This window comes from Pagrus pagrus (assembly GCF_965226575.1).
Source record: "Pagrus pagrus genome assembly, chromosome: 15".
Taxonomy (NCBI): Eukaryota; Metazoa; Chordata; class Actinopteri; order Spariformes; family Sparidae; genus Pagrus; species Pagrus pagrus.
In genome coordinates this window covers 17,891,208-17,914,760 of record NC_140199.1, presented here as the reverse complement: position 1 = coordinate 17,914,760, position 23,553 = coordinate 17,891,208, and the positions used below count along the sequence as shown (strand labels likewise).

At 42.0% G+C, this 23,553-nt stretch overlaps 1 protein-coding gene across 1 annotated transcript; it reads right to left on the bottom strand.

Annotated features, from left to right (window-relative positions):
* Nucleotides 1–712: 712 nt before the first annotated feature.
* Nucleotides 713–23,335, bottom strand: egln1a (egl-9 family hypoxia-inducible factor 1a). Its single transcript, XM_084374718.1, has 5 exons — nucleotides 22,309–23,335; nucleotides 9,608–9,727; nucleotides 1,538–1,674; nucleotides 1,387–1,454; nucleotides 713–1,292 (listed from the first exon to the last, which is right to left on the bottom strand). The coding sequence occupies exons 1-5, from the start codon at nucleotides 23,023–23,025 to the stop codon at nucleotides 1,237–1,239; spliced, it is 1,098 nt and encodes a 365-aa protein (XP_084230844.1). The 5' UTR covers nucleotides 23,026–23,335; the 3' UTR covers nucleotides 713–1,236.
* Nucleotides 23,336–23,553: the final 218 nt, after the last annotated feature.

Genomic DNA, 23,553 nt, shown 5'->3' with positions numbered 1-23,553 from the left:
TTCTCCTGCATGAACCCCATAATTCTCACAATGTCTTTGTGAGGCTTAAATTTAGAGTTTGTCTTGGTTAATGAAGTACATCTGAATCTAAATGAACCGTTTCATTAGATCAGTGACTTGTGTATCATCTAATGCAGAAAATGTCCATATAAAACTGAAAGAGGGAACCAAACAGGCAACTCATGGTACATAATGCAGAACAAATAACCTCAGAGCGCTTCAGTAACCTACTGCTTGATAGAGTCTTTTACAACTTGGGCAACGTACAAAAATGTTTAAATCATTACTGATGATTGAAATACTGTAATGCTTAATCGCGTTATCTTCTTTTCAGTTAATAACCACTGACATATGCTGTAGCTTACTGTGCAGTAAAGACAATGGTACATATAATATTGATTCAGGTAAAAAAGAATTATTTCCTCTCATTCAATGAGAAGACTCATTTTCATTATGACATTTTTTATCATTATGTCCAGATAATGAGAAAATCGTATAGCTGCAATACACTGAGGGCCTGCAGAGGGCAGCATGAAACTGCATATAATGCAAAGATGACAGCCGTGAAGGCAGCGCAGCAGATACTGATGTATTTTTCTCCTTAAATCAAAGCTAACTCTAATAATAAATGTATTTAGTGAAAGCAGGAAGAGACAAGCGGCACAGTCAGCATCTACTGCGCTGCAAATGAATGAAAACTAAGACCAAAGAAGACTGTCAGAAAAAGGGTGTTTTTAATTCAGATCATTCCTCATATTATTGCCAACAAGCACATTTCGCCATACAGTAGCTTACAGCTGATTCCATGTGAAAAGCATAACACATTAAGCATATGCAGAACACTGTACCTTTAAAGAATTAACTGCAAAAAAACAAATATGCAAAAGATGTAGATTCTCTGAGCTTAATTCCTGTTTGAAGTGATTTTATGAAAACGTCTGCTGTAACGTAAGAGCGTTCTCCACCAAAGAGGTGAAAGGAAAAAAAAATAAAATCCACACAATCCCTTTCAGTACAATGTCATGACATTCAAGGTCCGCTGGGTTGCCCCAGTAAGCTGAAAATGAACAGAAATCACTGTGTATTTGTTTTGTCTCCATAAACATGGATCTTCCACCCACTCACGCAAAAGTCTGCTGTTTCGCCATGTAAAACACACACACACATGCTCTCTATAGGCCACTTTCTTAGGACAGAGCACTTATTGGCTGTTTGTAGGGGGGTGCAGGTTCCCCACTAGCTGGGATCTGACGGTTTGCCAAGTTCAACCTTTACTCCTTTTTCTCCTGCACCTGCACAACAAGGAAACAAACACAAGAGATGATGAGAAAAAACGCTGGGATGAAACAACAGAAACAGGATTGTGTAGTTTACATCCAATCTCACCCGTTAAGTACTTTTCTTTAGCTCTGGCTCGCTCATCTGCGTCAAAATACCACACCGTGATGGCATACCTGCAGAGATAACCACAATAATGAATCACTGCAAAACAGGTGGATCATCTGACCGTGTGTGGTGAGCAGACTTGGATGCTGACCTGGTGGCGAAGGCGGGCTGAACCTCGTGAGGGTTCCGTCTGTCTGACCAGAACAGCAACAGACGGTCAAATTTGGGCTCTATGTCGGCAAACTGGGCTTTTCCTTCTGGGAAGATTCGGAGAAGGCCACCGTGTTCCTGGAAGAGCAGAATGACAAGAAACACCCCAGTTATTTATACAAATCCAGACAAAGCAATAGCAGGAAGGTAAAGAGTAGGAGTAAAGGCTAAATGAAGCCTTTGCAGTGATCATGTTGTGTCATGTTCATCCACATTGGAAGGAAAACACTCCGAAAGGTCACGTCTCCTTAAAACTGCATTCATACTTAATATAAAAAGATCCACTTAAATAGATCTCATATGTGAGGCTTTTTAAATGATCAACATAGGACGACAATGTTAAGGAAAAGGGTTGTCCGACTCCAAGGGCCAGGAGGAAAGCTCAGGATCGGAAGCGGCAGCGGGGGGCGGCTTTCCTGTGGAGGGATAGGAAGAATAACTCACAGGAAAACTGCTCCGGCTGGATAAAGGACCTGGAGAGTGAAAAAGCAGATTGCTGCAAGCGTGCCGCTTAAACTCTCACACAGCTGATATGATAGGCCCCTCTCTTCACACGCAAACCAGCGGAGAAAAAAAGTTCACACCCTTTGTTGGAAGACTAATGCTATTCCCATTTATACTACTTTGAATGAGGGGGAATGCCGGTGGTGTGACTCAACTAAATAAAGCACAATAGGGTCAAAGAAGACAGGAGGAATGTTTTTTCTGCAACACGTGACTGGTGATTGTTTTACACTGATTGGTGGTAACGTTCAGTGTGCAGGCATGTAAAGGGTGTGTGGATAAGAGTGAACACAGGATGACCCTCGTGTGCAGGACATGACCTTCTGACCTACATCAAGCGGACGTACTTTAAAGCTCTGGATGGGTACACCCAGTCAAACTGTGCTGTAACCCAAAATGGACACTGACTAACCTTTGACATTTTAAAATCTCAGAAAGAAAAATGCACAATGGTTATAAAATTCAATAAAGTAAAAATTCCTTCAAATAGATTCATTCTTTTGAAAAGTCCGTGCTATCATTTAGGTTGGACATGGCTTGGACATCACAGCTAGGGTACAGACACCTGTATCAGAAATGCCTCGGATACTGCCTACAATGCTGGATCAAGTACCAGCGAGTATGTGACTCTATGCGCCGATCCGATACCACGTAATCTATACGCCCAGAAACAGGATCCTGCTACTTCCCAGCAGCACCCTGTACACCTGTATACAACTTAACAGATTGTTTTTTATGGCACAAGTAGCCAACGTCCATAAAAAGCATGTGACTGACATAACCAAACAAAAACAACTTTAAAAAGGGCTTTAAACCTTTCATCTACCTTTTCTTAACATAGTTTGTTGTTTATGACCAGTCAACCATTACTGCATGGACGCCAATGGCCTACCTTCACGTGAGGGATTCACGGGAAACAAGTCATATCTTTTATCATCCTGTTGATATCAGCCTCACTGTTTACTGTTCACTGTCTTACAGCCATATCAGAGTTTGATCAAGTTTGCTAATGCAAACCAAACATTTCCTACCGCTGCTGGTTAAAAGAGTAAAACTAGCAAAACACAGGATGATTTCAATGTGAACCGCACCGCCAACCACAGGAAACGTAATGCATTTGTGCCAGTGGTTTGTGCCGATTGTGACCGTTGATCAAAAATGCTTCTACAAACAAAGCAAGGTCATTTGGGGCATTTTTTGTCAGTAGATCAGGTTTAATATGGCACAGAGTAATGATACAAGAAGGAGCTGATAGATGAAGAGCTGCAGGCAGCAGACTGAACTTCCGGCTCCTCAGCAAGGTAACAAACTCCAAAATCAGATTCCACTCTTAATTATTATTGAGTGACTTTTTAATTAACAATGCAGCACTGTGGACAGATACACCTGCTGTTTTGTTGTATTTCTGATGAAGTGGCTGCTCAAGGAGTGTGTGCTGTATAAGGCATCATCAAATCTACCAGGACGGAAATCTTTAGGATCGACTGATATGATTATTAGGAACTAATATACATTTACAGTAAAAATTAAAGTCTTAGTGTCAAAATGAAGAACAACCAGTGACTAAAACTACAATTTAGTACCGTACTGTACTGTTATGCATTTCCATGTTATGCTACTTTATACTTTCACTCCACTACATTTATTTGGTAACTTCAGTTACTAGTTATTTTCCAGTTTCAGATTATTCAGTATAGATAGGCTATTACTCTTGAAGTGTAACCAATCGGACAGTGTTGTGGGTGGCACATTGAGTGAGATAACAAAGTGGTGAATACAGACAGAGAAATGTTACTACATCAGAACCAAAGTAAAGCATTTCAAAATTAATTTTTGAACACACACAAAAAAGCTAAATATCTGCACCGATCATCGGCCTTACTCCAAGGTTTCAGTTGTAAATTCCGCTGTGCATTTTTATGCTAAGCTGTTTTGAAGACGAGCCCTTTAAGGCATTTGTGATTTTGCTTCACACAAATTAATCTTATCCAGACATACATCCAACATAATGTATATTTATATTCATGTGAGTTAACTTGAGAACTTGTAGACTGTGGAAGTTCTACAAGATGTCACTGGCCGCAGGCAGAACTGTGGATGGTTAAAGGTCATGAAAAGACCAAAACTGAGATCTTTAATGATAGTTTTGTTTTTCACGTGGGTGGTGGAAACAGTGGATGGAACAAAAAGTTTTTGGATGTCTGTCCAAGTCAAACAAATAAAATCTAGCCAAACCTGACACCCACATGCCCGCTGAGAGCACTTTCCACTAAAGAAAATCACGTGGCGTACACAGATACCAGTGTGAATGCTTATCAATCACAACCAAGTTTTTTCATAGTGGTGGTTCTTGTTCTTGTCGAAAAATTTAGTGACAAACTGCTGGTGAATTTAGATGGACCATGAGCTAAAGGCCATCACTGCAGTGTGTGGACGTTGTTGGTGTAAAAAATATTACTATCATCAATATGATTCATGTCATGCGTGGGTGTTTAGGCTGGATATCTATGGCAGAAACAATGTCTACTGATAGCTGACTACTGTAATCATGATGATCACGGTGATGTCGATGTCTCCACAGTTATGCCAGCTATGACAGACTGATGATCTGTTATTGCCTCCCTACCCATGCATGCTGGGAAACACTCCTACCCCCTGCAACCTGGAGCAAGGTAAGCAATTTAGAAAAATGGATGGATGGGTACAATACATCTTGGCACAGCAAAAATGTTTCTGTAGCACTTTTGCATCTTAACATACAGTGTTTCATTATGTGCAATGTTTCTCTAAATATAAATAAAGAATCTGCACTCGTAACAGAAAGCAAAGTATTTCTAGCAGCCGATTCATTTCCTTCCACTTTTATTTTTGCATGCCTGTAATTTTGTCCTCCCACCAGCGGGCATGTTCCTTTTATTTTTGTGTCATGGGTGCATGGGAGACATGCAAAAGTTGTGATTGGTCGTATATTCGTGAGGAACATGATGTACCACACTGAGACTTTCAGGAGAAAATATGACAAATACTTGAGTATCTCAGACTTCTAAGATGATACTTGAAAGAACGTATACACAATGAACTGTATGGACCTACAGTGTAATTTAAGCTTAAATGTTAAACACAAACAGCCAACATGACACCTACTAATGCATACAGTATATTCATTTGCATAATTGAGGGCAGTCCATAAGAATGTGTATGTGTTAGAAGGATGAAACAATTTAGTGCAACCAACACAAGACTTTAACAGCCAAGGACGTTTTCAGCTGGGTAGATTTAAGCACTTTGGACTGTGAATTTATTTTCTACAGTGTTCGCAGCCCTTTACCACTTTATACTGTTATTTTATGTTTACATCGTTATGTATCTGAACATGCTGTAGATCTTCTCTGTTTTCATGGATATCTATGCGACAGGATTAGAAGTTGATATGCATACAAACAACATGATCATGTGTTTTGTATGCTTGGATAGATGAAGTTCCTGTGATGACAGTCATACAAAGAATTTAAAAAAAAAAAGATAATTTAGCTCTAATTAACCATACCTCAGTCTCAAGCCACAGCAGGTATGTGTATGTGAAGCCCCACCAATTGCTTAAAGAGCTAAATTAGCAACATGTAAATCAGTGTTTCCGACACATAGACATTACTTGGGCAGTCTGCCCAGGTATACTGACGGCCGCAGGTATATCTGGGGACCCATTTTATACTTTATCCACCTGATAGAACGACACAATCTACAATCGATTAACTAGTGGGCAATCTGCCCTCGCTCTTTCTCTCCCGTCGCCACTCAATCACACATACTCTGCAGACAGAGAGAGAGAGAGAGAGACGCTCTATAGTATTACATCCTTCCCGTAAACACACGGACTGTGATGCCTACTTATGCCGTTTATTGCGAAATTTTTCTGTGCATGTTGCTTTTTTCTTCACACGCGGCTTACCTGCCGTCATGACAACGAAATTGCGGTGTAAAATCCTAAATGCGGGGTGTGTTTTATGGAGGACATTATAAAACTTACTGCTGACAGAGAAAGCAGATCGAGTTGCTGAAAATCAGAAAGGAGAGAGAAACATAAAGGCGACACAAGCCAGTGTGCTGCATTAAGGTGGACGATTAAAGCAACACTACGTAACGCAAGCCCACGCTTAAAGCGAATCTGAAGACAGACAGTTGATTTTGGAGTCTCATTCCCAGGTCGTCAAATATAGACGACTCACGCTGTACTTAGAGGTACCACATCATTCTCTCATTGAGCCCCGGTATCCAGGCAACCACATTCTATAAAAAACGTCTCATCACACGGCTAATAAACAGCCAATCAGAGACCAGACGGGAATCATTCATGTGTCCAACGGGGTTCCATAACATGGCTCATTTGAATAATTAAAGCCTGTGCATCAACATGACAATAGAAATCATGCAACCGCCTGGCTGATTAAAATAAGGACACCGTGACCCACCTGATGCACACAAGTAACAACAGGAAAACATTTAGTAGACAAATAAACAACCAGACACTGTGTTTCTGTCGAGTTAGTGCCAGGGCATAAACAGGGATATATAATATAGTGCAAAACACTGCTGCAAAAGTGGGTCACGGGTTAGACTGAGTGCCATTTATCAGCGTTTTGATTTATTAAAAAGTGTAGCCTTAAACTTTGGGCTCTGATGTTTCAGTGAAATTATTTTTTCACATTAAAGACCATGGATGTCAGAGGGTAAGGAAAAGGCAAATTTATTCAAACAGAATAATTATTTTTCTTTCTTAATGGCGTTATTCACTACCAAATTAAGGTTGTGCCCATGAGAGTTTAGCCATGGCCAACATATTTTCCTTCGTGATCCCCCATTCTTGTGCGCACTCCCTCAGCTCTTCAGCTAGCACTGCAGCTGTTATCCGGAATATATGTCGTTTCGAGGCACTTTGCTTGCAGTTTCCCATCTTCAGTTACATAGTGTGCAGTGACACTCATGTAGGGGGGCCATATTGGTAGTTGACCACATGTCCATAGCCAGCCCAAAAAAGTCTGTGGCCTCCAGCGCTTTAGTTACTTCTGCCCTGACTTCGTTGTAGAGGTTTGGTATGGCGGTTAACAAAAATATTTTCATTCAGGAAGCTTGTATTGCTAATCAAAAGTCTTAAGCAACTACTTGAACGAGGCCTTCTCCACCGCGTGAAAAGACAATGTTCTTCGCAAGATATTTCGACACAATGTGCACTTGTGCCCATCTTGGACCATCCTTGTCATATTTAGTCGTTTTGGCAACAGCACCAAGGATTGTTGGCTGGTGAAGTTGGGCTTTTCCAGTAGCAGTTGAGGGGGCTATGTCTCTTGCTGAACGCGTTGCATACACAGCAGGATAGTGTATTGTAAATGCCTGTACAAATGTGTTGTATTAGAGGCCTTTGCCGGTACCATACACTTACAGAGACAGCAAATTGCTTCTGTATGGTCCTTTGGCTTGCTGGTTGCATCAGGTTTAAAACCCCCAAAAAATCCCAAACTGGTGATTTTGTCTTCTTTTTTGAAACTAGCTTCTCCTTCGCTGAAAATGCATGCAGTGCAGTGGTGTTTGTTGTTTTTATTTACCCCCCAATAGCAGAATATAGGTCTCCAAAACATATGCATTCAATTTGCCTTGTTACTTGTTTGATGGCAGCTAATAATGTCGTCAATCAAGATGTTCAGTAGCACTCATGGCTAAACAACTGATTCATGCATGACCTGCATTCTACCACAAACAAGCATCCAGAGGCAAAACAGAGTTTCCTGTAATTACGTAATATTCATATGCAGGTCTGGAGGTCAAGTATGTGAGGAAGTCTGGAAGACGATCTACTGTGTACTTATGAGTCTTGTAATGTCCTCAGAGAGGCATTGAAGCCATCCTTCCACCTTACGGATGTTGTTTTCTGTCATAATGATTTACTGTTACTTCCTGCTGTGCAGTATTCTGTTTATCTGTCTCTGATTCAAGAGGCGAGTTCCTTTAACCACATCATCCAGCAACATTTACCTCTAAACACTTGAGTTCACATTGATCACATGTAGCCTACATTTCCGTATATCTGTGAATGTCGCAAAAAATTGAGGGAGCCTCGCAGGTGTCGTCGAGTAAAAACAAAATTGTGGGAAAAAACAAGTAATTTTGTTTTCTTAAATATATGTGGCAGTAGGAACTGATGTAACGGTTTGTTGTGGCTACTCTGGTCAGTCAGGGAGGAGCACTCGAACATTAGGAGAAGGTTTGCTGTGTTTTGGAATTGAGGTATCTTGAAATACTTAACTTATCCCTTCACATTATAATGACAACGTAGTTCACTGACCAGTTTTCTACAAAACTAAATGGTTATTTGCTATTTTTATGACAAACTACAAGAACATTTTTCAAGTCAAGAAAGTCGCAAACTGACAAACATCACGTGTGATTCATGCCACAATTCAAACGGGATCAAAAATGTACTTGTTGCTTGCCATTGACAACTGCACAAATCTTTTCCGAAATAAGATACCATTGGGCACACCGGAAGGGGCGGGGCTTCGTCCTATATTGTGTTGCCTAATGCAATTCAAAATGAATAGTGAAAGCTGTCTGTGGACAATCTTATTTAAAGAGGTGCTTAGAGGAGCTTGAGATGCATAAATATACTTTTATGAGTTAAACAAACTTTGTGATATCTTTGACGTCACTCGAGTATGGTAAAATATACGGTCAAATGCTTTCATGTTTTATTCATTTGCATGCATGGAATGTTATTTCGAGAGTATAAAATAAGTAATTTGAGCACAATACCGACTGAGCTTCTAAAGAAAATGTTATACAAGACATTGAATCTGCACTTTCAATCACACCTGGGGCAGGTGGTTGGTTTGAGCACCAGGTGAGTATGCTCTGCCACACAGAATAATACTGCCAGGGACGGAAAGGCTGGTAGGGTTTTTCACAGTTAATGTATTAAACCTTTATATAATTATTCCTCCAGAAAAACACAACCAAATAATGCCTCAAGTTCAAAAGCTTATTTGGTCCAAATTGTAATTTTTCAGCAATGACGTGAGTAATAAACTACCATAGAAACAACTCAATCACTTTCTTCTGTCTGCCCGTAAATCCACTTTCCTGCAGGACGAACAATGGATGTGTGGGAGGTAGAATACGGCTGCTCTTCTCCCTGATTGGGTGTGTCTGGATTAGCAGGATTCTCTGCCTTTTAATGGGATTATAATGGAGAGAGTAGCCGAACAGCACGTACTGACACGTAACCTCTACCGCCGACTCTGCTCGGGTGTGGAATGAGGTAGGATGGAGGGTGATGACCCTGCCATGGAGACAAGAGCTATGCTGACTCATCATAGACTTGTGACAGGACAAAGCCTTTTTGCAAATTATTTTGTTTGGATGGTTACTTCAGTCTTCATTTCAAATCAGTTTAACAAGAAAAACTCAAAATCCAAACACTAATGAACAGTATTTCATCCAGACATAGCTCACATACCTTGGCAGTCCAATCCTTATTAAGGTAATAAATGCATGTGACACATCGCCCATCACCATTGGGGTTATCCACATGCCGCACGTATCCTGTCCCGTTTCCGGGGTAACACGCCACCATTGCCTGAAGAAAAGAAGAGGAAAAAGCATGATTAGTTAAGGCACATACATTGGGACAACGCACAAATGTACACAAAGTCTACATCTCCGAGGTATCGTTAAACAAGTAAACAGAAGTATGGCATTAACATAAAGAAGAAACAGTCATGGTTGCATTAAAACTACGTGCTCTGGTGCAAGTACAACTGCCGGCGTGGATCCATTTAGTCAGAACTGTGGAGGAGGCAGCAGACAGGCCTGGCACAGTCAGATCGCATTGTCCTTGCCTCACCTGCCCCAAGATTGATTCAAGCAGCGGCCACTCACAACACAGCTGCCTCATTATAAACTTTAAACCCACAAGGAAATAAACCGGAGATATCGTGCTGCACGTCAACTTCCCCTTGCCTTTTCCTGCTCTATTAAGACTTGCATGATCTGCTTGGGTGTTGGCAGTGAACCCCTATGAGCTCTTGTAAACGTCTTGGTGTAAACAGCGAGCGAACGCACTCGTACGGCACAGAAAGTCCCTCGGGAATAGGACACACACAAGTGGTGACTCGCCCATTGCTAGGAGGATTGTCACAGGAACACTTTCATGGAAGACATGATGTCAGCTTGGAAGAGTCAAAAAATCTGTCTTCATCATCTTAAAATCAGTTCCAACACCGTCTGCCATATCAGACTACATATATTATATCAGATCAGACGATAAGCACTGGAAATTACAATCAACACTTCTGGGATACCATGCACCAACTGCATGTGTATCTGCCTTGAAAGAAAAGCTGAGGTGAGCAGTGAACGTGCACAAATGCAGAGAGCAGATTCAGCCCTCATGCGCCGTGTCCAAGCAGTGATATGACAAACAAAAGGCAAGTTCCTCCACATTCTTCCATGCACTTGGATCAACATAGACCATAGCAACATTATTATAAACACTCACAGCAGACTAAACTCCTTTGCTTGGTCTCGCGTCAAGATAATGTCGGACCCTCTATGTTTGAATCTATCCTGACCGCAGAGAAATGATATGATATGCTATGCTTCAAAATATTTAGACTTCAAGGAGTTGAACGAAATCACCAAATCAAGAGCCATAGTGATGAACAGGTTAATGCTATAAAGTAACTGTCTTGCAATCTGTACTTGCAAAGTTTTGTTACGCTCTGTGAAAGTGATTAAAAAAATAATAATAATTAATCCGCATCACACATACGTCTGAATCTTATTTTCCTGCGCATGTGACGACAGTTGCCTGCGTCAGTCCACATTGTACTCGCATCTTTTAAGGTGATGCAGGTTACCACTGGAATGCACAATATCAGGGCCTTCAAAGCCGAAAAACAACAAAACTCCAACATAAAGCCAAGGAGGGTGGCGGGTGGGGGGCTCGATCCACCTGCACTAACTGACACACTACTTCATCGATTCTTAAAAAGAGGGTGGGTCCCAGAAGAAAAGGCTGCTGGGAATCAGGGCGGGTGAGGGGCATGCAAACTGACAAAGGCTTCCTGTCAGTAAAACGCAATACACTAAGCTTTTCTGTGTGCGTTTATGTGTGTAAAAGAGAGAGAAAGAGAGAGAGAGTGGAACAGACAGAAAGCAGAGAGGTGGGGCTGGAGCAGAAGAGAGGGGTGAACTGCTGTAAACTTTGACTCCTGGCCTCTTTCCAGCGGGAGCAGTATTTTAATGGTTGTGCTACGTGCAGAGCGTGAGGAAGGTTGGCCGATCCTCGGCTATGTCACCCCTCCCACCCTTAACTGCTTGGCTCACGCTGCAAGGCTGGAGATGGGTAAACAGTCTCTACTAGGAAGAGTGTGGTTGTGTGCGTGTGCAATAGTGGCGTGTGTGCGTACATGTGTGTGTGTGTGGGCTGATTGAAGGTGTGAGAGCCTGGATACTCGGCAAAAAGTCGGACACAGCAGTTTCGCCATTCATTTCCTTACACTGGACAGCTGTTGAAAAGCTTTATCTACCACAGGAAAGATTAACTGCTGCACAAGCTGAGTTGTTCACCTGTGAGCATTAAGGATCAGTTTCAAACTGACCGATTGTCAGTCTAGCCCATTATCAGATCTGACATTCAGCATTTTCAGCACCCTGATTATTGGAAATTGTATTGTTTTTGGTCTGATTGCAGATATAATAAACTGGAGGCCGTCTTGCGATGTGATCACAGAGGCCACAACGGACGTCAACATTTTCAAGTTCCGACTCATGACTACGTAGAATTGATTACCATTATCTGATTTCTCAGAAATATTTGACTGCCTCTTGCGCAGTTGTGAGGCGATCACGTTAACGAGATCTGCGGTCACGGCTGGTATTTAATTTTAAAAAGCTCAACTTTGGCTCTGATGCAGCTGCCTCACTGTCCTGCCCACAACACAATTTGACTGGTTACATGTCACAGAAAAGAAAAAGCCTATCAACACTGAAGACTCTGGGCCATAGGCTGTAGACGGGACATATCTGCAGACTGGAACAGCTCTGATCCAGTCTAGAAACTATAGTTATTACATGTAGTGGAATAAAAAGCACTTATTTGCCTCCAACATGTAGTGGAGTAGAAGTATGAAGTAGCAGAAAGTGGTAATGGAAAAGTACAAGTAGGTCAAAATTGTACGGTACTTGAGTGAAATGTACTTTTTAAAACGCAAATGTGTATCGGTTCCAGACATCAGTTATTGGTCTCCATAATAACTAATAATCGGTATGAGCCCTGAAAAAAACATGCAAGTCGATCCCTGATGAGCATGCCGGCTAGAGTCGTACTAAAATATACAAGCTGCTAACAAAAGCAAGTTTGGTTTCCTGCCATTTGGCCAGCTACCATTTCTCAAAACCTTATATGTAAGAATCGGCCACCTGTCCAACTAATACTCCAAATAGATAGCGGGCAGCATAACACCAGAAAGCTGGGGTGTCCACCCCTATGGTGAGAAACAAGGAAATGCATAGTCCCTCCATCACTGGTCAACAACAACAAACGACTAACTGTATATAAGCTATATATTATAGGCTATCACTATATAGCAAATGTTAGAAGAAACCCGCCAAGAGCTGCAATGCAAATTTTAACTCTTGTTATGCCTCTATTTCTATCACACAGAACCCACAGAAAACACTAAAAAATGCAGATCAGCTAGTAGTTGTAAATGCCAACCTTTTATGAAGAGCTATTTCACTCCAGTTTGCCTTTCATGTGATCTAGTCATGAGGACCCAGCAAGCTGATGCACAGCAGCAGAGGCACACTTTTGATCAGATCCTCAGTCACAGAGCCACAGTTGGCTTTGAGCTAAAGCCTTGATGAAAACTATGACATGCAGCAGTAATACAAACAGCTTACGGGCACAGAAGTTTGTACTGGCAAAAGACACTAGTATACATACAGTATTACTACTGTACATGCTCATGCATTTTAATCACTAGTATTCCCTCTTTGACTGCACCACAACAGACTAAATGTGATACAGTCCCATCAGAACTAAATATTTCAATTTACCAGGTATAAATGAATTACCAGTATCACTTCTCCATCCAAACGAGACAAGTTCTACACTGCAGCCGGGCTTCCTTCCTTGCCATCTCCACCTCTGACCTTTCTCCATATTTGAGCTTCCGTTCCTCTCAGCCACTTATTCTTCCGCGTTCCACGGTGGCCCTCATTAGGAGGTTGACCTCGCTCTGCGTGCTGTTTATTTACATTCCACAGGCACGACTTCAGAGGCCGACTGGCATTTACAGGCAGAGAATGAAAAAGAGAGAAGTAGAGGTCATCAAACTAGATAGATGAGACTTTCAGTAAGGCCACATGAAAGGCAAACTTTTTGCTGCAGATGCATATAAATTGAGTGACAGCGAGAAGAGAAGATAAACACTAAAGAAACATTTCAGTGTCATTACTGTGGCTCTAAATGTTTTCCTACATTACCAAACAAAACTGTCAGACAAGTGCTTGAATATTTATTATCTTCATGAGACGTCACTGCTGATTAAGAGGTTACAATGCCACTATACTATTCTTGATTATAATCCATTTTTGTTTTGCATCTACAACAAATTCAATAAATCAAAAAGTGAGAAATGTACTACATCATTTAAACCCTTTATATGTGCGAGATTATAGCCAAGGATCCCTCTCTGTGGGAGAGACTGAGCTGTTCCATGTAAGTTGTGCACAACTGTTTATTTTTCTTTCTCATTACCAATTTGTTTCAGACAACAGACACTCAAACCTCAAATAAATCAAACTTGAACTTGATGGGCCATGACAAGCACGAGCAAGGCTAACATTATTTATGTCGAGCGGGACCGGATGATTTACTGTAAATGAAAACTCACAAATTTAGCCTAAATTTAATATTTTTCTCTTGTATTCCCAGTTCAGTACAAGAATGACTGTGTTCCTGTAATATTAATGTAAACAAAATAATTAAGTAAAACCAAAATCTTACATTTAATTCGAATATATTTTGCGAAGGGGCTTATTTATTCAACAGAAATATTATATTGGCTTCATTATGCAGCCAATGTTAGTGGGATCCAAACTCCAGGGTACCTCTCACAGCATTGGATCATTTTTACACAATCGGTGTTCTTGATGTCAACAATGACTCTCGCCGAATCTGCAAAACTCTCCCATTTGTTTACAGTGTCATGACGAAAGTAAAAAGTGTGCATATGAAAGCATTATGTGGAGCCACACACAGTAGAGACAACCTCAATGTTTCTGCTTCACAGGGCCATTTGTGGTACGCTTGCAGTTTTGTCACAACCGCCGGTACAGAATCATAAATAATGAAAATTCCATTATGAAATCAAATGGATTTATAAAGCTCTGCCAAGTGGTGCACAAGTGAAGAAGCAGCCCTGTTGTCGCTCATGTGGGTCGAAAGGAATTTAAAAAGCCGGACCGGGCATGCTTCAAAATGTTTGTATGGCCTATATTCAGAGGAGAATGAGTGGTTAAGTGTAGTAATGCCTTTCAGTAACTAGTTCAATAACTGTACCTGTACCATTTAGTCTATCATTAAATCATCATCATCATCTTTATTTTGTAGAGAATGTTTTTTCTTAAAACTCTGTGTGTTTATATCATTAATAAGGCTATCAAGCTTTTTTTTTTACATTCATTTTCTGTTGAAATACTAACTGATTAACCAAATAATCATCTCAGCCGCACAAAAATTTCCAAACATTAGTTTCAGAAAGACCACCATTGTTCCCGTCCCTGAATGATTGTCGCTTAGCAGCACTCACTACTATCATGAAGTGTTTTGAGCATTTATTCAATACCATCAACACCTCCTGCCTCCCTCCATGACTCACTGGACTCGCTGCAATTTGCATACAGGCCAAACAGATCAATGGAAGATGCCATCACCCTAGACCCCAACACTGCCCTTTCCCACCAGAGGAACACACATGTGAGAATGAGGTTAATTTACTATAATTATGCATTTAATACCTTTGTGCCCTCCAAACGCATCTAAAGCTTAAAGAATTGGGACCCAACACCACCCTATGTGAATGGATCCTGAACTTTGGTTGTGCAGATAGGCACAACATCCTCCGCCCTTACTCTCAACACCGGCATCTGTCAGGGCCGTGTGCTGAAAACCCACACAACTACATGGCGCACAGAGAGGACGCCAAAGGCTTGACATGTTGGTGCCAGGACAACAACCTTCATCTCAACGTCAGCAAAACAAAGGATCTGATTGTGGACTACAAGAAGTGGCAGGGAGAAGGACTCTATCCCCATCAATAGGAGTCCAGTGAGGAGAGTCAGCAGAGTCAGGTTCCTCTGGGAATCTGACCCGTACTCACCATACTGACACCATCACAAAGACGGCGAAACAATAGTGCTCCTTCTGCAAGCAGAGGAGGCTCAGGTTGGATGACAGGATACTCTGCGACTTCTACAGGTGCAGCATTGAGAGTATTCCGACTGGCCGCTCCTATTGCTTTAGGAAGAATGTCAACAGGACCATTAAGGACCTTCGACACCCCAAACAACATACTGTCCCTGAAAACCCTCACAGAATATACTGTATATTTATTTTGCTACCTGCTAACACCTGTATTTACATCTCAGTTTACATATTGACAGTACTCGTATTTATTGTAGACTGATCTGCCAGCTGATATTGGCCTATCACAAATATATCCGTATTGATCAGCATCAGCGTACATGTTGTCTGATATGCACCGATACGAAACCTTTTTTTTTTAAAAAGAAAAGAAAAAAATAATGAAACGATGCTTGAAGAATTTATACTGATGAAATCCCAGTGAAGTTTACCATTTCAATGCACTGTTGTCATTTTGGACAATAAAGTTTATTGAAATTGTAAAATATCCTGCATACTACTACATACCTCTGCAGCATGTAAAAAGCAGTTACTCCGTCAAACTGCTCCATCCCAACTTAAAGATGATTCTGACCTCATGTTGACCTGATCATCACTTGGAAGGATACACTGATCACTGTGATGCTATCAGAGTATCCCTGGTTCACGCACTGATGCGAGCCATGAACTGGGGTGGAGCAAAGAGGAAAAGCTGCGAGGGGTCTGCTCACTTCACAGAAGAGATGCTTATCCAAACACGAGTACAAACAGTTGGGATGGAGACCTTGTAGCGCAGGCGAGTGTGGGAACCAAGACAGTTTGGGCCCAAGCCCGGGACAGCTCACTGTTTTATCCGTTAGACAGTGGTGCTGCCTCCAGAGGAAATCCCTGTTTAAAGTAATGACCTAGTTTATCCTTTTCTTCTTTACTGTAGGCTGTGAACAATAGAGGGACGTATACAGCAGCGGTGCTACACTTCACCCTAAACATGTTGCAGCGGAAAAGCAACCACACTTTCTGGTATCATTACGCAAATAATCTGAAGGGGATTGTGTAGAAGTCATTGGCCTCGTAGATATTAGCACACTCTGCTGGTGCCTCCCATAGACAAACAAAAGATAAACAAATAGGCTGAACTCTGCTGCTTAAAGCTTCATCTGGAAAAAACTCAATGTTGGGATCCACTCCTAGAAGCCTGATCTCTCTACTCTTACTCTCTGACAAGACATAAGATTAAATAGGATAAGCCGGCACATTTGGCAGAATCAAAGAACATCAGCTCATAATCAAAATTGTCCTGTAAACAGTACGAAGCAGACACCTCAGCACTGTGTCTGTTCTGTGCAGTAACTTCTTACTGACTGCTCCGTCTGACTGAATGGCTCCATCAGGCCTGTGTGTGAGCCAAGTGAGCTCATTCTGTAATTGGATCAGTCACCGATACTTTCTTGTTGCCAGTTGTAGAGGATTCAGCACAGCAAGAAATACCATTTGAAAAACTGAAACAATAGAAGCCATTTTGAGTCTTATTGCTTCGTCAGATTTTCACAAAGTACTAGAGACAGGTAATAAAAGCTCTATATCAGCTAATAGCCCCATCTCATTCTGTACAGAGAACAATTATACTGATCAAAGTCACTAATTATAAGAAAATACTTCATTGATATCTTTCAGAAACATTTTGTATTGAATTGATGCACATAAATCTGTCCTAACCATGTAATAAATTGTTTTTTATATTCACAATTATCTTTATGTCATGCTCCAACCACCATAAATCCTTCCCGTCTTCGACTCTACAGCTGCGAACAGTCAAAAACAGAAGACCTCTTTCTCAAAGCTCCACTTGGATCACGTCCAGGTCCTGCTTAGACAGTCACGGCATAGTAAACGAAGAGATAAACATGTATCCAAACTTAGGATAAAATGGAACTGGATTAAAATAAATTCTATGAAAATGCTTCACTTTTGTTCATGGGCCCCTGCTCACATTATGCACACTTTAAATAATCCGGGACATGTTACAACCATGCAGCAAATCAGACCAACTATCAGCCCTTTAGACCTCTTTAATGTCTCACAAGTGCAGAGACAAACAACAAAAAGGTATTATGATCTTCATTAGAAACTCAAACTGACTGCAGTTGGACTCCAACTCGACCAAGAATGACGGGTTAACCTGTGCTCTGACAAACTCCAAAAGTATCACATTATTGTTAACGTATGATGGTAAAACAATAAGCAGGAAAAAGGTGGCACGCTAGGTGCTGCCCTGTGCAGGCTGGTACTCAAGGCGGAAGGAAGGAGCGGCTTGCAGAGCCTATAGCATAATGTAGAATGCTCTGACACCCAGAGGACCACCACCACATGACTTCCTCTAGCCGACTTACTCTATAGAGCTTTAAGATTTAGGTCAACGGTCAACTTCCTTATGAAAGCACACGTCCACAGTCGCGCTGTGACATTACAAATGACGCAACAAATAACTCAACATACAACAATATATAATCTTGGTGGCTGCTTTGCATCTGTCAACAGTTTTCACTGAAAATATAAAGCCTGGCTAGCCATGGGACGGAGCTGAATGACACGACAGTATTACTTTATACTGCGAGACAATAAGCATTTTGCGTTAGCTGTAACACGGTACATGGAAGGCAACGCTGCAAATCAACGCGGATTGTTTAATGGCAACAAAGGCCTTACCCAAAGATAGTCATACATTAGTATTTCATGTGGCAAACAGTTTTTCAAAGGAATTTCAAAAACACATTTTTTTTTCCAATTGCTTGCTTATGTTTTTCATTTTGCCCATATCTCTGTTGTATTTGGGGTTGCTCCACACTGTCTCTCCACCTCCCTACACTCATATTTTGAGTGAAATCTATTTGCCAAAAAAAGAGACAAGACATGCAATAAACAAATTGAAAGACGGATTTGATTGCTAGCAATTTTTCCTGAAATTTCTCTAGATATTGCGATACTATGGCCTCATTTCACTGTATTTTTGACCAAATACCTCTATATGGATATTGGGACAATTAGGGCTGGGCAATAATCGATATGACAGTTATTGTGATATGAGACTATTTATCAGACTTATTCTTTAATTTGCTGAAAAAAAACATTAACTGAGATGATTTTCATGACCGTCACATAAATTAATCCATGGCACAGGTGTGGACCACTCATGTTGTGATTCTCCAGAAACTGCTTTCACTGATTATTAACTGTCTTGACAGTGCATGTGTATTTCTAACTTTATCTCAGGGGAATTTATCCGTCCATGAATGCTCGTTTTGTTTGTCACATTGGAGAGTTATGCCTAAGACAATAACGCAGCTGTTTTCTAAATGTGTGTCATGTTGTCTAATTAGATAATAGTGAACTGTCCATCAGGTGCACAAAATAAGAGAAACATCTCACTATTGTATTGCATTATATTATTAGTCCAGTCCCTGAGGGCCAATGTATCTAAATCCAGAATTTAATTTATGCTAGACAAGAGTTATCATGTTTCATTTACATTAACATAAACGTATACATGATAGCCTTGTAAATTAGCAGTGAGAATGTTTATAATGCAGCTTCGGCTTAGAAAGCCACCGTTTTAACAAACTGGACATACTATTACTACTACTACTACAACAGTCATTAAGGAGCAGCGAGTCAGTGACAGGACAATCACACTGCTGCTGCTGCTGCTACAAACTTTTTTAAATGGTCCCTGATAATGGCATGAGCAAGCCTCCAACATGCTGGAGCAGCAGAGAAACAAACACGTCCTGCTGCCTGCGACTTCCCACAATGTTATCAAGTGAAAGGGGGAAATGGAAACAATGACATTAAATAACTATTTGGGCAAAATCTTTTTCCTCTATCTTTCCCGATGTGAATTGTGCTTACATTGTGTTGTATCCCTTTGAGCCATTGATACTGGCGGCCTTCCATTTGTGCAAGTCATGCTGATTTTCGCTGGTCACAGTCCAGGCGTGTGTTTGCCAAGGCAACTAGGGCAGTGGGTGAGGAAGTCAAGTTTGACTCAGTGGCCAGCTGCAGGGAGCCACAGTACAATCTGACCGCTAACTGAAATAGCATGCTTCGGAAAAACGGTTAATGTCTACTAAGAACCAGTGAAATTCACAACTGGACAGGAGAAGCAGCCTAAAAATAACAGCGGAGGGCCATCAGAGCAGTGTGCCAGCACAGAAAACCAAGTACCTGAAGCAAGCGAGGCCACTGGCTTTAATCCAATGTGTGTTCTTTCACTGCTAGATCCCTTAAATGTCAAGCACCGTGATAACAGAACATGATAAGGCGACAAATATAAAACAGCGACTCACTGAGAGGGGCTAGCGTAGTGTTCAGGAGTATCGTTTGTTATGTACCAATCCTAATCCTTTTTGGGTGCGACTTTCAACTGTCCACCCTGACCATGTCTCAGGGTCCACACCGGGGCTAGGCGGAAACTTTATACCCCAGGGTGTCTGCAGATGATACTTTTTAACATATTTACAGGCCAAATGAAAGTGACTAACGTAAAAACAGAAACTGTAGACGCTTTAGTATCAGCATAGTTAATAATGACTCTAAATTCCTCTATAATTAAAAGGAAACCTTGTCAGGAAATGTTTGGGTTAGACATTAAACACCATGTATCATATTATAAACATCAACAGCCACTGCAATAAATCCTACCTTCATGAAGGTTATAATGTTCAGTTTTTGTTCAAACTACTCTAAAGAAGTGTAAATTCAACTTTATGTTCATTCTGAAGGCTGCAGTTTGTGGAGCTGCTGAGTTGCATTGTGCTGTACTGACAGGTCTTTTAAGTAATAGCCTATCCTTGTTGTTATACTAGATGGATTGAAGAAAAGCACCTCTCAAACGGCAGCCTCCAAAATGACCATAAAGTTGGTTTAACAACTCTCTAAAGCAGTCTCTACAAAAACTGATCACTACAACCTTCACGGAGGTGGGCAAGAGGTAGTTTTATCTAGATGTACCTGATAGAAAAAAGAGCACTGAGAAAGGGATTCAGCCTAACTTCAATTCAATGAAGTAGTGACACATCGACTTCCAAGTATTTCCCCCAGGAGGGGAGGAAGAGGGGGCTGGCTGAGAGCAGCTCATCCCTCCTGGGTCAGTCTCATGTCACAAGGTCATGGTGACCAAATCTGGTTCAAACAGGAGTCACAGGTCACACGCAACCCAAAAAAGCCACGCTTGAGCAGTGAGGCTGACATTGCTTTGGGCTGACGAAGGCTGCTTTCTTTAAAAGCAGCAGTTAGAGAGGAGTGACTGGTGAGGTTTCGGGACAACTTGCTCATTATTTCAGAGGAACCGGCCTGAGTCACAACCCAACACCTCAGATATAAAACCTGTCAGAGTGAAACAGAAGCTGTCCGCAGCTTCCTCTCCCCCGCACTGCCAACCTTGAAGCAAGCAGGTCTCCTCTAACTTTTAGTTTGTGTGCGATACTCAACTGAATTCATCACTGCAGCTAAACTCTTCTGGTTTGCCGCCTCTCTACAGCGAGGTCAGAGGTTGCAGTCGACTACAGAACAATCTCCCTGTGGATGATTCAGCAGCACAGTCCAGACTTCATACAGCCTGACACGGTCACGTTCTTCCCACTGTTTGTCAAATGGCTGCAGCGCCTTCACACACACCCTATCCTTTTACTATGAGAAGAATGAAGGCATAAACATGTCATCTAATACACACATTGATAATTGTGTGCAGGGTGTCTTTCCTTGTTTCCGTGTACGTGCTTTAAGCAGCAGCGCGTGTGTACTAGACAGAACATGTGCAGAGTGTTCATCATGCTTGTGTATGCTGAAAGTATACACTCAGTTGAAAGTTTATCAGGCACACCTTTAGTAGCTACAACTAATGGAGGGATATGGATTAACTGATAAAACAATTCCTCATTTTTTAAATCAAAGGAAGACTGAACCTTACAACCGTAAAGGAAAGGTTCTCCAAGGTGAAGTTTTGTTGTCCACAAAACATTTCTGGAGCTTCACGGCAAAACTGAGTTGCAGCATTCTCTGGAATACAACTTAAGTAGATGAGAACTTTTTATTATCCATACAGCTCATCTGGCATCACCCAAGTCTCCAGGCACCCCGAGATCCAATACTGATTTTAAAAGACCTTATTTATGCACTTGATGATGCACAGTCAAGCATGCTCGTCCACATCAGACAGGGTACATGCTGACGCTTTTAGCTCTAAGGTCACAGCGAGGACTGGGGCTTTATAAAAGTAGGTAAATAATGGTTTTTTTTAAATCAATTTGAAATCTTGGGGCTTCTGACCTGGAAGAACTGTATGGTCTCTCTCTCCGTTGCTTTTTTTGATTTAATATCTACTTGCTGCAACACTGTTTTGCTGTGAAGCTCCAGATATGTTTTGTGGACTACGAAATTTCCCCTACCTTTCCCTTGGCATGAGTGTAACTAGACGATTTCATTTTCATTTTTAGGTGAACGTATCCTTTAATGAAGTTAGGATTTATTGCAGGGCTGTTGTATTAGACTTCACTAGTCTGAGCTGTATTAGTTTTACAAAATAAACGGAAATCCGAGTGCAGACCTTGACAATTAAACCTGGCATTGAGTGTTACAACAGCAATACTGTACGTGCGTTCAGTGGCATCTTATCCTGAATTGAGGGGGAAAGAAAGCTACAAATGTACAAGTGTTGATTCAGCTTGACTTCCACCTGCTGAAATACTTACTTTCGTCCTTCCATTTATTGTGTAGTTTCCCAGTTTGCCGTTACAATGTCTGATCAGGTCGTCCATGCGACTCATTAGAAAGCGGATCTTCTCGCAGCCGGCCTCCCGCCCCTCTATCCACGTGATTTTGTCACCTCGGATGTCTTTCGTGGAGTCGCCTTTTTGACTGACTAGCTGTCCGTCTGTGAACTTGCCCGTTTTGTGCAGGGCTTTGACATTCTCCAGGATGCCTAGCCCAGTCTCTGCTCCTAAAAAGTTGTCCACCACACAGATGCCGTGCTTGTTCATACACGGGACGATGTACTCCGTGGCGAGTTTCTGAGGGGATGAGCTGGTTTGTCCGTTAGGTGTGGCGGTGTCTTTGGAGCCGTCCTCTCCCGGTCTCTCGCCGACCTCAGGTACTTCTGTGTTGGTGTTTTGTGGTTGAGATGCGCTGTCCGCCTGCTCGGGGCTGATCTTTTCTCGCGGTTTCTCCGGTCCCTCGTCGTCCCCCGACGGCGACGGCGGCGTCGGCGTCGGCTCGGGCGTCTGTTTGGGAACCTGCGCCTTGTCTGCCTCCTTACAAATGAGCTTGTGCTCCTTCCAGTGCTGTTTCTGGTGCTCCTTGCTGCAGTAGAAGGAGCTCCGGCACCTACCACACTTGAGGAGGTTCTCCATTTTCCCACAAAGTTCACAGTACTGTCGGTCTCGCTCCAAATCGCTCTGCTGCTTCTCCATGTTTGCGGCTACAACGGGTGCGCTGCGCCTTTAATTCCGATCCTTCACACGCGCCCTGCTAACCGACAACTTTGGAAACGATCCACTGCCTCTGCCACGCTACACCGAGCGAGACGGAAAAGTAACACTCAATACCTCGCCATTTTATCACACTGACTCTCTCTTCACATGTCTTATCAGTGAAATAATACGACAACGTGTGCCCTGGGCCGAGCATTTCGGGCTGGGTCTTCGGGAGGCATTTCTGCGGGTGGCTAGCTGTCGGTCCGAGGGTAGTGCATGGCGCCGCTCGGTGTGCGCTCTGCCTATCTGTGGTCCAGCCTGCTCTGACGTCCGCACTCAAGCCCCGCCCCTCACACGCTGCCTCCAAGGGCTGTCGGATTTACGAGAGTTCTTGGCTCAAAACGCGTGGAAGCGGTTAATCGATGTCATTACAGGTCAACAAGGAGCATGACCTTGTCCGTGATTGATAAAGTTCGCCTCTGGCCAATCGATAAAGCAATAATATATCATCTTGACTAGACCCAC

Coding starts and splice junctions, on each gene's coding strand:
- egln1a (XM_084374718.1), bottom strand. CDS start 23,025: ATGGAGAAGCAGCAGAGCGATTTGGAGCGAGACCGACAGTACTGTGAA. Junction 9,728..22,308: donor CAATAAATGGAAGGACGAAA/GTAAGTATTTCA, acceptor TCTTTTCTTCAG/GCAATGGTGGCGTGTTACCC. Junction 1,293..1,386: donor TAAAGAAAAGTACTTAACGG/GTGAGATTGGAT, acceptor CTTGTTGTGCAG/GTGCAGGAGAAAAAGGAGTA.